Consider the following 11,489-nt stretch of genomic DNA (forward strand, 5'->3'; position numbering starts at 1 on the left):
GATGAGGTTGACCACCGATTTGCAAAAGACCAAGCGAATCCAAATGCGAGTTGTGAGATTTTCCACTCGAGGATAGTCGGCCTGGAATCTAGGCCGCAGTATAATCTGGGCTGTTGTGATTATTCTCGGTCAAGGAGCTCTCGTGACGACCGTAGCTGTCCTCGTGATTCTGAGTCTCAACGTCTCTTTTCCGTGACCAGGTCACAGCTCAGAGTAAGTCTTCAAAGCAAAGAATTGTCTCGGATCAGCCGCCTCAGACTTATCGGCCCGCTTTATCATTCATACATCGTTAATGCGACCTTTATTAGTCAAGGGATCAGCGTAATGCCTCCAGTAAGAGGAAGTAAGGTCTCAGTTTCTCTGGCTTCGAAACCTTAGTACAACGTTACCCCAAGTTTGAGTAAAACTCCTCGAGACAGAGGTCTATGTGATTGCGGGGAAATGGACATACAAGGATTATGATCTGTTTCCCTGAAAAAATCGAACTTTCCTTTTCATGTTCTGGCATCCATCACTTTCATACTCTCCAAGTCGTGGATCAGAGGACTGATATCCTTGACGTATGTTACTTCTCGTGATGCAATCTCTGTGGTATTTAAGAATAAGGTTAAGATCTCTTGCAGCCCCCTATGTTGTTCTTTCTCTCCAAATCGTAATATGCTCGGACCCAGAAACTGGGCCTCATAACCTCTTTATGTCCAGAGAACCAGCTGGAGCATACCACAATTTCCTACCTTCATCTATCTACCTATCGAGTATACTTATTATTGTGACTTTTCAGCCCATCACCACTTCTCATCAAGAAGCTGTCCGATAAAAGGTACTGCAGCACACGGTGCACACCAAGACTCGGCAGCTACGACTATGTGTTCTGTTTCAAACGCAACCACAACGACTCTGAGCGTTGCTCTTGTAAACCAGACAACCTCCAGCAACGTATATGCTTATATCACTGGTCAAGCAATCAATAACAACAATGCTCTGGTCCTCCTTGAGTCAGATGGAAAGACGCTCTATTATCCCACTTCGCCGTCCTCGGCGGGAACCCCATTAGCCGTCGACTGCGGAATCCCCCTCGGCGCCCCAGGCTCGACAACTAATGTCACGATCCCTCAAATTGCAGGGGGGCGGATATGGTTCTGCATCAATGACACCCTGACATTCCTCCTCAATCCGGGACCAGGTCTCGTCGAGCCATCCGTCAGCAATACGTCGGACCCAAATTACAACAAGACCTGGGATTTCTGCGAGTTCACCTTCAACAGTAGTCAGCTCTTCTCAAATATTACCTATGTGGATTTTGTGTCTGTGCCGATAGCTCTGACACTGCTCAGCACTTCTGGTGCCTCACAACACGTATCCGGGATGCCAGCTGACGGTCTCACTACTGTGTGCAATGGCTTGATCGCGCAAAATGAGAAAGATGGTGCTGGATGGGATCAATTGATTATCTCCTCTGCCAGCGGGCCTCTCAGAGCGTTGAGCCCCAACACCGGAATCGTGATGAATCCGTCCCTGTTCTCCGGCTACTACGCTGACTATGTGAATAAAGTCTGGTCTCAGTATACTGATAAGTCTCTGACGGTCAATACACAAGCTCAGTGGGGCAACCTCACTGCTACTGTTGTGAATGGTGATCTCGATTTCTCTGGTGTCGGGACTTTCTCTCAACCTTCAGCAGCCGATATCTTCAGTTGCTCCACCGGCCCATTCGCAGGCGCTCCTAATAACACAGCAGAGATGGGGGCCATTACTGCTCGCTTGGCCGCAGCGTTCAATCGGTCTACACTGCTTCTCGATTCAAACCAGCCGGAGAACGAGGTCGTCTCGAGCTATTATTCGGTGTCGCCGACAAATCATTATGCGAGGATTGTGCATGCGGCCAACCTGGATAAGAAGGGGTACGCATTCCCGTACGACGATGTGGGACCAAGTAATGGCGTCGATCAATCTGGGGCCGTGAGTGATGGAAGTCCGGCATTGTTCACCGTTACGGTTGGAGGAGCCAACGCTTCTGTGACTACAGGTGCGACGACCAGTCATGCAAAGGTCTGTTCAAAGCTGGTACGGGAAGTTGAGCTGCAGTGGCGGATGCTGTCGGGCCTGATTATTCGGTTTATTCGAAGGTCAGAATGATATCTTCTTCGTTGCGTCTCTCCTTGGATGCTGTGCGGAGGAGGTTGTCGTTGGATGTCAGAGATGGGAGAGGATTGACTCGGGCACTCCTTAATATCCTAAATTGATTCATTGAAAGTACATATAGCCATCTGCTGCGAAAGCGTGAACAAGAGCAGGCAGCATAAAACTCCAAAAGGGTATTCTTGTGAATTGTATTCGAAACCCATTTACCCAGGTAGTACATGACTTGAAGATTGAGGGCAGCTTACATTCAGTGCGGGACATCTACCTTGATTTATACAGGGGAATCTATTCATCAAGTTCCACATCACCATCACTATTACCATTACTGCTGTCATTGTCGTGGTGGAGTGAATGGGGTGTTGGAGTCAATAAATAACCAGGGACAGAGGAACGTCTTCAAAGTAGACTAATGCTCCTCTGTAAGAGCCATGATTATAGGGTTTGCCTTTGGAAGATATGAAATAGAATCAATCTCCAGATTTGATGTCTGTTGGAACTTGGACGGTGGTGGCCAGATTAGGTCTAGGCCGATCGTGGTAATCTGAGCTAGCCTGTTTGTGGAAACATCCTACGAGCACCAAACCACGGGCGTGAAGCGGGGGCGGGGCAAAAGTCATTGGCCAACATCATCTTCGTGCAAGGAACCGACTCTACTTTTTCCCTTCAACGAACATCATCATTACCCGTCGACCTCGCTTATTTTCGACGGTGGAGTGCGAAATGGATTTGCACTCGGAGGACCCGGATTTCTACGACTGCGAAACTTGGAATCTGATTCATCTCAGTCGGCTGTCTTGCCTGTCTTCTTGCTGTTGCGAATAGATATACGGTTCACCTTTCATGACCGACACTCCTAGCAGCAGCCAACCGGACAGCAGAGAGGCCGAGATCGTGTCTAGACACTTGCCTCCAGGTTACTCAGCTGGACATGATGTTGTGGCAGACGATCATGGCGCTGCCGCTGGATCGGCGGCGGATTCTGAAGGGCCGGGACAGGAATCATCCCTAAAGCTCCAAGGCGGGGACATGCACCGCGATCTCTTCAAGATCAACGCGAAGGCCAAACTGCTGCAACGGCGATCCAGGACTTTCTCTCATCCAGACCCGCCGAGATCTTACGGCAGTGCGCCGGATTCCTCTTTTCACAATGGGACGTTCTCAGCAGTCGAGCAGCGTGCCCCGGGGGGGTTCCGTCGCCAGTTTATCCAGCAGCAGCGGGGTCGGCTGGAGAGTGTCACGGCGCCGGTGACGAGGAACTTTGTGGCATTTCTTGATCTGTACGGCGGTTTTGCAGGAGAGGATCTGTATGAGTCCGAGGATGACATCGCGGTCGAGTCTGGGGAGGACGAGGAAGCCCAAGCGGCGGGCGGCGAAAGAACGCCTCTCCTGCGCCGTCGAAGGAGTTCGAAAGCGAGGAAGCCGGGTGACGCGGGGCAGATGAGGGCTTTCTTCACGCTACTCAAAGCCTTCGTGGGGACGGGGATCATGTTCTTGCCAAAGGCTTTCAGTAATGGTGGGATCCTCTTCTCTTCCATTGCGATGGTGGTGGTCTCCATATTGACGTGCATCTGTTTTCACCTCCTCCTGCAATGCCGGAAGCGATATGGAGGCAGCTATGGTGATATTGGAGAAGAGATAGGGGGTCCCAGGATGAGGTCTTTGATCCTCTCATCGATCACGATCTCGCAGATTGGATTTGTCTGCGCCTGCATCATCTTCACAGCAGAGAACTTCTCGTCCTTTTTGGATGCCGTTACTCCCACAACCACGAGGCCGTTGTCGACGGCCGCCTTTATTGGCCTCCAGCTCCTCTTGCTCATCCCCTTCTCTCTGATCCGCAACATATCCAAACTTGGGCCCGCGGCTCTCGTGGCCGACATCTGTATCATGCTAGGCCTGTCCTACATCTACTACTACGACATCTCCAGTCTAGCCAGTCGAGGCATCCACAAGAGCGTAGTGCTGTTCAACCCAGCCCAGTACACGTTGACCATCGGCTCCTCCATCTTCGCCTTTGAAGGCATCGGACTGATCCTCCCCATCCAATCATCCATGGCCGAGCCCGACAAGTTCTCCCCGCTCCTCTACCTCGTCATGCTCCTCATAACGCTCGTCTTCACGTCCGTCGGCGCCCTCAGCTACGCCACCTTTGGCTCCACCACCATGACGGAGCTGATCTCCAACCTCCCGCAGTCCGACCCCCTCGTCAACGCCGTCCAATTCCTCTACGCCTTCGCCGTCCTCGTCGGCACCCCCGTCCAGCTCTTCCCCGCCGTCCGCATCCTCGAGGCGCGCCTCTTCGGCCACCGCTCCGGCAAGTCCGACCGCGTCACCAAGTGGCGCAAGAACGCCTTCCGCGCCGCCGTCGTCGCCGTCTGCGGCCTCGTGTCGGTCGCCGGCGCGAGCGATCTCGATCGCTTCGTCGCCCTCATCGGCTCTTTCGCTTGCGTGCCGCTCGTCTATATCTACCCGGCGCTGCTGCATTACAAGGGTGTTGCGACGTCGCAGGCCGTCGTCGTGGGAGATGTGCTGTTGATGGCGCTGGGCTTGCTGGCTATGGTGTATACTACTATCGTTACGGTGGCGCAGTGGTCTTAGTTGGCCTGCTCCCGTCTCCGCTGGAATTCTATAATTACTGCACCTACACCTACACCTGCTGCTGTTAGATGTTTTCGTTGTTGCTCATTTCTCATATAAAGTACCAAGGAACTAGAAATCAGGAACCCGGAAAATTAGAAACCGGAAATATAGAATAAAAATAACGTGTGATACATATACATACCTTACCTTACCTTACCTATCTACACATACCTACCTACCTAGTTACCTATCTATCTATCCATAATGAATTGATCGAAGCAAACAAGCAAGCAAAGCAAAGAAAACAAAAGAAAAGAATTCCATTTTCAATTCAATATAAAAACTACCTAATACCAAAGCCCTACTCAAAGCCAACTAACTACCTTAACTAACTAGCTACTTTGATACCATACCATACTCTTCTAATATAATATAAAACTTCTGCAATGCCCTACTACGCCCACTCTAAACGCCAGTCCTGCCAGGATTTCTAATATTGATGTGATGGGGGGGAGGTTATTATTAAAGGACTTCACACTTTGCTCTTGATTCCTCATTCCCTTTGAAAGGCTTCCTTTTTTTCTTTTCATCTCTTGAGGAGCTTGGTTGCGTGGGTTTGCTTTTACAAGCAAAATGTGATATGATATGATATGATATGATAGGGAGTGGTAATGGTTGTGAAGTAAGGTAGCTGATGTAAAGTGCCACGCACGCACAGCACGGGTCTACGCGAGCGGCGCCCCCAAGCTCTCCATCTCACGCACGTACTTCTCCCAATTATCGATGATGCCCTGGTAGAAATCCGTGTGGGCGTCGGCCAGGGCGCCGAACTGCGTCTTGAACTCGATGCGCTTGATGCGCTCGAAATCGGCCACCTCGCGCACCACCTCCTCGTCGAAGGCCTCGGTCGTCTTCTTGGCCTCCTCGACCTCGCGCGTCAGCTCGTCGATGCGGAGCTCCAGCCGCCGGAGCCGGTCGCGCCGCGACTGCTCGTGGTCCACGCCGCGCACGTCTTCGATCTTGCTGCGGATGAAGCCGCCCGGTCCCGTGAGGCCCGAGGACCCGTGCGAGGCGGCCAGCACGTCGCGGTCCGTCGTCGCCTTGGTGAGGTATTCGGTGAGCTGTTCGAAGTCGAGCTGTTTCTGCTCGCGCGCCTTGAGGAGGTTCTTGAGCGCCATACTGTACGCCTGCATGTCCCGCAGACTGCCGAGGTAATCCTGGTCCGTGTGCTCCTTCAGCAGCCTGATGCCGCCGCTCATCTCCTCCACGCTGGCGGCGAAGGCATGCACGCTCTGCTCCACCCCCGGCTCCAGTTGGACGAGCTTTTGGAACTGCTCGGCCAGGTCTTTGTAATCGGTCTCGAGATCACCCTCGCGGCGAGCGACGCGGACAATGATCTTCTCGACGTGGCCGAGGTCCTCATCCAGCTTGTCTGATTTCTCCCGCACTTCGATAAATCGTCTGTCAGGCTTGTGCACCTTGGTAAAGGCGTTGATGAAGGTATCGGTGAAGTTATCGAAGACGCCCGTGGAGCCCTGGTCTGATGCTATCGAGCCCCGCTGGGGACGAGTCCGCATTGTAGCATTCCAGTCAGTGCTTTCGAGGAAGATTATAAGCAGGGAGCTCCTCCGCAAGATGGGGTGCAGGGCTAGTCGGGTAAGGAAGCGTCCGAGAGAGTTGGCTCGTCGCTGTGTGAAGTCTGGGCCGAACCGGTCGCCCCGGACGTATTCCATCTTGTGCTTGTCTGGTAATGGCGGAACCGCACATGCTGGGTATTCTTTGGTAAGTGATTTGTAGAGAAAGACGAAATCCGTGAAGCGTCTGCGGACAGTCGTTACTGGTTTCTGGAACGAGGGGAATGTGGTCTGGAAGGGTCAGCTTGAGCTATAGCCACAACACGGATAGACAGACAGTTGTAGTAACAAGATACGACACATAAGCATCTTTTGTCCCATCGTTCTCCTTCATAGGCTGCGTGACTGTGCATTCCAACGTCCCTCCTTCCAGCCCCGCGACGTCCAGCGCATCCGCGCCTCGCCCCGGCTGGTTTACAGGCGGGCTGCTGTGTCTCCTCCCGTTTGCACCTCCTGCGGGCCCAGCTTCGCTCCGGTGACTGGAATACACATCGTCGAAATCATCGTGCTCCATCTTCCTTCTGGTTCCCTGGAGGAGGGTTCAGTGATCGAGCTGCGCGGGGCAGGGGAGCTGGTGGGTGATTGGACGGTGATGCCTCAAGATATACAGACAGGGTGGGCTGGATCGGCGATGCTATTCACACTTGTTCATCTGTATGTGTCTCTGGCAATCATTGACATTGATCAATGCAACAAGAGATGTGTACGTGCTGTCAAGAGTGATTGAATTCCAAGCTCGCCGGCGCAGGCGTCATCGCAAGGGACGGCGCTAGCTAGCGAGAGGCACAAGCTCTAATCCTTGTTTGTTTCGCGTTCAGATCAGATCCATCTCCTCCACACCAACTCTCTTGAAATTCACAAATTCCCACATTCACAGATGGTAAGGTGCTCTGTTTCCATTGATGTTTTTTCTTCTTGTTGGTTTGAGTCTTTTACAATACAAATGCTGAATTCAAGATGATCCAGCGATCTAGTGGTTTTTCTCTAATTTCGTCCCGATCCAGTCCCATCCACTGCCATGCATGACCCCGTCCCATGATATTCTGACATACAACTACAACAAAAGAAAAGTTATGAAGTTACATTAAGCGGACTTCTTAGTCTCTGGTTCCTGCTTCGCCTCAGCAGATTCCTTCTCGGCGTCAACTGCTTCGTTGACTTGGCTCTTCCCAGCAGCATTGGCTGCGGCCTCCATTCTTCGTTCTTCCTTTTCATCAATGTCTTCGTCGTCGCGTGGAGTAGCTCTACCCGACTCCTTGTTCTCTTCATCTTGCTCGTTCTCCTCCTCAATGAGTTCCTGTTGCTCCTTGAGAACCTCAAGACGCTGCTTGTTGGTTGCAGCTCCCTCGGCGTTGTGCACCTCAAGTTCAATCTCGTGGAACAACTCCTCGGGAATGGATGACAGGACACCGGTGAGGGCCTCGATCTGGGTTGAGAACTCGGAGTCTTTGCCTTGAGAGTACATGAACGCGTTACTCAAGACCAGGAGCGTTGAAGGTACGCCATACTTGAGTCTCAGGTCGAGCCAGGTCTGCAAATCTTCCCGTAGTCGGGCTGGAGAAACACCGTGGGTTCGGATACCACGGCTAAGACATGCAACCTGGAGTTCTGGGACGGACAAGCTATCAACACCTTCGAAGCTGATTGCCCGATCATCGCGCTTGATCTGTCTCATGCGGTGGCGGATCTGGTATCGAAGCATCATGTCCGTCCCGAAGGTGTTGAGATTCATGTACTTGCACATGCCGACAAGTTGTGGTCGGGACAGGTTGTCCAGTGTCAGATCATCCTTGAAAAGCTTGCAGACCGTGATGACATCTGAGGCTGTTGGCGCTTCTCCGGTTGCTCGAACTTTACGGAAGAACTGCGTGAACTCCTCCCTCTGAGCAGTGGCGGGGCTCAGAGGCAACCCAGTCTCCTTCAATGTGTTCCGAAGAAAGTTACCGACTTCCTTTCGAGTAGCTCTCAGACTGGTGGCCTTGGAGTCCTTTGACTTCTGCCCCTCGTAGGTGCTAGGGAGCATGTTGGGGAACAGCTTCAAAGCCACGGGAAGTAATAATTCGGCGAAAGGAACCAGGACGAAGACCGAGAATGGTACTAGCCGACCGATATCCTGCACGGTTCTCCGCAGTTGCCTGTTCTCTCTCCGACTGAGTTCATACCCCGCCGCCATCTTCACAGCTAAGCGGGTACTGATCCTGACTTCCGTCGCCAGCAATTTTGTGCCGTCCCAGTAATGCTGGGCCTCCTTTTTGATCTTTTGCATCAGTGTCAACTTCTCCTTCTTCCCGTCCTTCTTTTCCGCCACCTTGTCGGTTTGACCAGCTAACTCAGATAGTGTCATGGCTTCGGTGGCGTCTGTCTTTGAGACCGCTGTGGCCTTGTCGGTGGGGACAGCCTCGATGTGGCTCTCCTTTTCCTTGCGTGCGGCCTCTTTGATTTGCGCACTGGTGGCGATGGAGTCTGGGAGAGGCTTTTTCGCCTGCTCAGCATTGAATCCCGGGGGCGGGGCGGTGGGAGGAGCGCCAGACGTATGGGTATCCGTTGAGACACCTCTGCGGGGAATCAGGATGGCCAAGGCCGGCATCTGAGATGGAAGGGATCGAGCATTGCGGCGGAGATAGGCAGCATATGCTGACTGAGGACCGAGGGCAGAGCGAGGAAGCGAGCGGCCTGGAATACTGTTAGAAAAAAGAAAGGGACGCAAGATGCAGCAAGACGGGGCTACGTACCTCCATTCACGAGCGAGGACTGTGCTGCATTGCGGATGATTCTCGATGAGGCGCTCATCATTGATGACGAAGGCCCGTAGAAGCGGACGGAAACAGGGACCAGGGAAGGGGGAGGATGAAGTCTTGAGAGAATGTGGGTGTTCAGTGATGGTAATGTAATGGGGAAGATTAAGTGGCCAGCATGGTATGTGAAGGGGGGGGGAGAGTAGGAGAGAGATGAGAGAGTTCGAGATGGAAGAAGAGAGAAGAGAGAAGCTTACTGATCCCGTCTTGATGGAACAAGTGTTTTGTTTTCCTGAGGATTGAAGCTACGAAGACACGAAGACACCGGCAGCGCACTTTACAAGGGCCGGCCAGGGATTTGCCGACGGCCACGTGACTGCGCGCCCCACCGTCACGTCATGTGCGGATCGAGGGTTTTGCAGGTTTCGAGGGTTTCTGATTGGTATTTTCAATGTTTTTATATATGTACATATATATATATATCATGATCAGTGAGATGAAGATATAATCATGATATATATATATCACTGATCCAGATATCTATCTCTGATTATATATCTCTGATCATGATATCAAAGAGCTAAACACGAGAACCGAAGAGTGCCTCAACAGCCAAGAGTCTCAGTCAACATTTCCCCTGGCGCCGCTAAAGTCCGATGCGGCGGTCACTGGTCAAGCTTCCCCCGCAGACACATGTTACTGGGACTGGGACACGGCTTTATGCGGATTTTGCTTATGCGAATTGTTGAAGGTTTTATTATTGTATTATTTTATTATTATTTGACTATCTTCATCATCTTCTTCCCAGCTTACTATATCCTTCAATCGCCCTCTCTCCACTCCCCACTCTCCACTCTCCACAATCTCGCCATATCCATCTCCATCTTCCCATCTTTCCCTCTTTCTCTTTCTCTCTCTCCTCAATCCAACCCTCTCCTCCTCCTCTCCAATTGCTTCTCCCCCACCATGACTCTGTCTTGACGCCCCTCGGCCTTCAGTATTCCCACGTACCAGGCCTGTATCACCACCTACAAATCCTTGTCTGCCAGGCGCAGGCGCTCCTCGCTCCTCGACGGACCCCCGACCCGGACGTGAAAGGGATTATCTTCTCCTGTCCATCCGATTCATTCTTCCTTGTTTTACTACACATTATCTACCCTCTCCATTCGCTGAACACAAGAGCCCACGAGAGCGCGCCCCGATGAGCCTCAAGAGAGCGGCGCGAGTCATCCTCATCGGCGCCCCAGGAGTTGGCAAAGGCACACAGTCGGAACGACTTCTGCGCCGCTTTCCCCAGCTCTCAGCCATCAGCTCCGGAGACCTGCTCAGGGACAATGTCAGGAACAGGACGCCCCTCGGTACGATAATATCATTCATTCATTTTCTTCTCTCCTATATCTCCCTCCGATATCTAAAACATTTCCCCAGATTTTCGCGCTTTTCCCCCACATTTTGCTAACAGGAAAAAATCCAGGCATCAAAGCCGAATCCGCGATGCGCGCCGGCACCCTCGTCCCCGACGACATGATGGTGCGTTTGATCCTCAACGAGCTCCAAACCCGCGGCTGGCTACTCTCGCCCTCCTCACCCTCTCCATCGCGCCTCACTCTCTCCAGCAACTCCTCCTCTCCCTCCTCCTCCTCCGACTTCATCACCCCCACCGCCCTCTCCGCCGCCTACCCCACGCCCCAACCCTCCGACCTCCCCAGCGCATCCTTCATCCTCGACGGGTTTCCACGCACCGCCGCGCAAGCCGCCGCCCTCGACACCGCCATCCCCATCAACCTCGTCGTGTCCCTCTCCACACCCCTCGAGATCATCCTGTCCCGGATCGCCGGCCGCTGGGTGCACGCCCCGAGCGGCCGCGTCTACAACACGACCTTCAACCGGCCCAAGGTCGACGGCCGGGACGACATCACCGGCGAGCCGCTAACCAAGCGCGACGATGACGACGAGCACGTGTGGCGCGAGCGCTTGCGGAAATTCGATGAGACGAGTAGGGAGCTGGTCGACCATTATCGAGCGAAGGGCGTCTTGTGGGAGGTGCAAGGCGCGAGTAGTGATGAGATCACGCCGAAGCTGTTTAGGGAGTTCGAGAGGAGGTTCGTGGAGTAGTTAGGAAGGTAAGGGGGGAGAGCGAGGTCGGAGAGGAGAGGAGAGGAGAGAAAAAGGGGGGGGAATCACGTGTGTACGTTATCATTGTACTATAAAGGTAACCCAGGTCGCCGGCGTTTTCGATCCTCGCTGGATGGATGTTATGAACATCCGCCTCCATACCCCTGAAATGATATGATGAGATGAGCTCTCTAGATCCAATGAGTTTTATCATTTTATACCATAACGCCGCCGACTTTGTTGTGACGAATACATAAAAATCCAATTGATATCGCTTCATTCC

General features: G+C 52.7%; 5 protein-coding genes across 5 annotated transcripts; 3 read left to right on the plus strand and 2 right to left on the minus strand.

Moving 5' to 3' along the window:
- Positions 1-864: 864 nt before the first annotated feature.
- Positions 865-2,493, plus strand: M430DRAFT_31360 (glycoside hydrolase family 64 protein; the record flags this gene model as incomplete). Its single annotated transcript, XM_024866033.1, has 2 exons — positions 865-2,049; positions 2,422-2,493. The coding sequence occupies 2 exons, from the start codon at positions 865-867 to the stop codon at positions 2,491-2,493; spliced, it is 1,257 nt and encodes a 418-aa protein (XP_024717051.1).
- A 489-nt stretch (positions 2,494-2,982) lies between these two features.
- Positions 2,983-4,943, plus strand: M430DRAFT_69908 (hypothetical protein; the record flags this gene model as incomplete). Its single annotated transcript, XM_024869461.1, has 2 exons — positions 2,983-3,055; positions 3,086-4,943. The coding sequence occupies 2 exons, from the start codon at positions 2,983-2,985 to the stop codon at positions 4,738-4,740; spliced, it is 1,728 nt and encodes a 575-aa protein (XP_024717052.1). The 3' UTR covers positions 4,741-4,943.
- Positions 4,944-5,447: 504 nt separating this feature from the next.
- On the minus strand, positions 5,448-6,870 carry M430DRAFT_54033 (hypothetical protein; the record flags this gene model as incomplete). Its single annotated transcript, XM_024868438.1, has 2 exons — positions 5,448-6,587; positions 6,634-6,870. The coding sequence occupies 2 exons, from the start codon at positions 6,868-6,870 to the stop codon at positions 5,448-5,450; spliced, it is 1,377 nt and encodes a 458-aa protein (XP_024717053.1).
- Positions 6,871-7,440: 570 nt separating this feature from the next.
- On the minus strand, positions 7,441-9,335 carry M430DRAFT_69911 (hypothetical protein; the record flags this gene model as incomplete). The annotated part of the gene is made up of 2 exons (XM_024869462.1): positions 9,089-9,335; positions 7,441-9,029 (listed from the first exon to the last, which is right to left on the minus strand). Exons 1-2 carry the CDS (start codon positions 9,147-9,149, stop codon positions 7,441-7,443), a joined length of 1,650 nt encoding a protein of 549 aa, XP_024717054.1. The 5' UTR covers positions 9,150-9,335.
- A 957-nt stretch (positions 9,336-10,292) lies between these two features.
- M430DRAFT_110287 (hypothetical protein) lies at positions 10,293-11,206 on the plus strand (the record flags this gene model as incomplete). The annotated part of the gene is made up of 2 exons (XM_024861345.1): positions 10,293-10,449; positions 10,566-11,206. 2 exons carry the CDS (start codon positions 10,293-10,295, stop codon positions 11,204-11,206), a joined length of 798 nt encoding a protein of 265 aa, XP_024717055.1.
- Between the last annotated feature and the right edge of the window lie 283 nt (positions 11,207-11,489).

This window comes from Amorphotheca resinae (genome assembly GCF_003019875.1).
Source record: "Amorphotheca resinae ATCC 22711 unplaced genomic scaffold M430scaffold_13, whole genome shotgun sequence".
In the NCBI taxonomy this organism is placed as follows: domain Eukaryota; kingdom Fungi; phylum Ascomycota; class Leotiomycetes; order Helotiales; family Amorphothecaceae; genus Amorphotheca; species Amorphotheca resinae.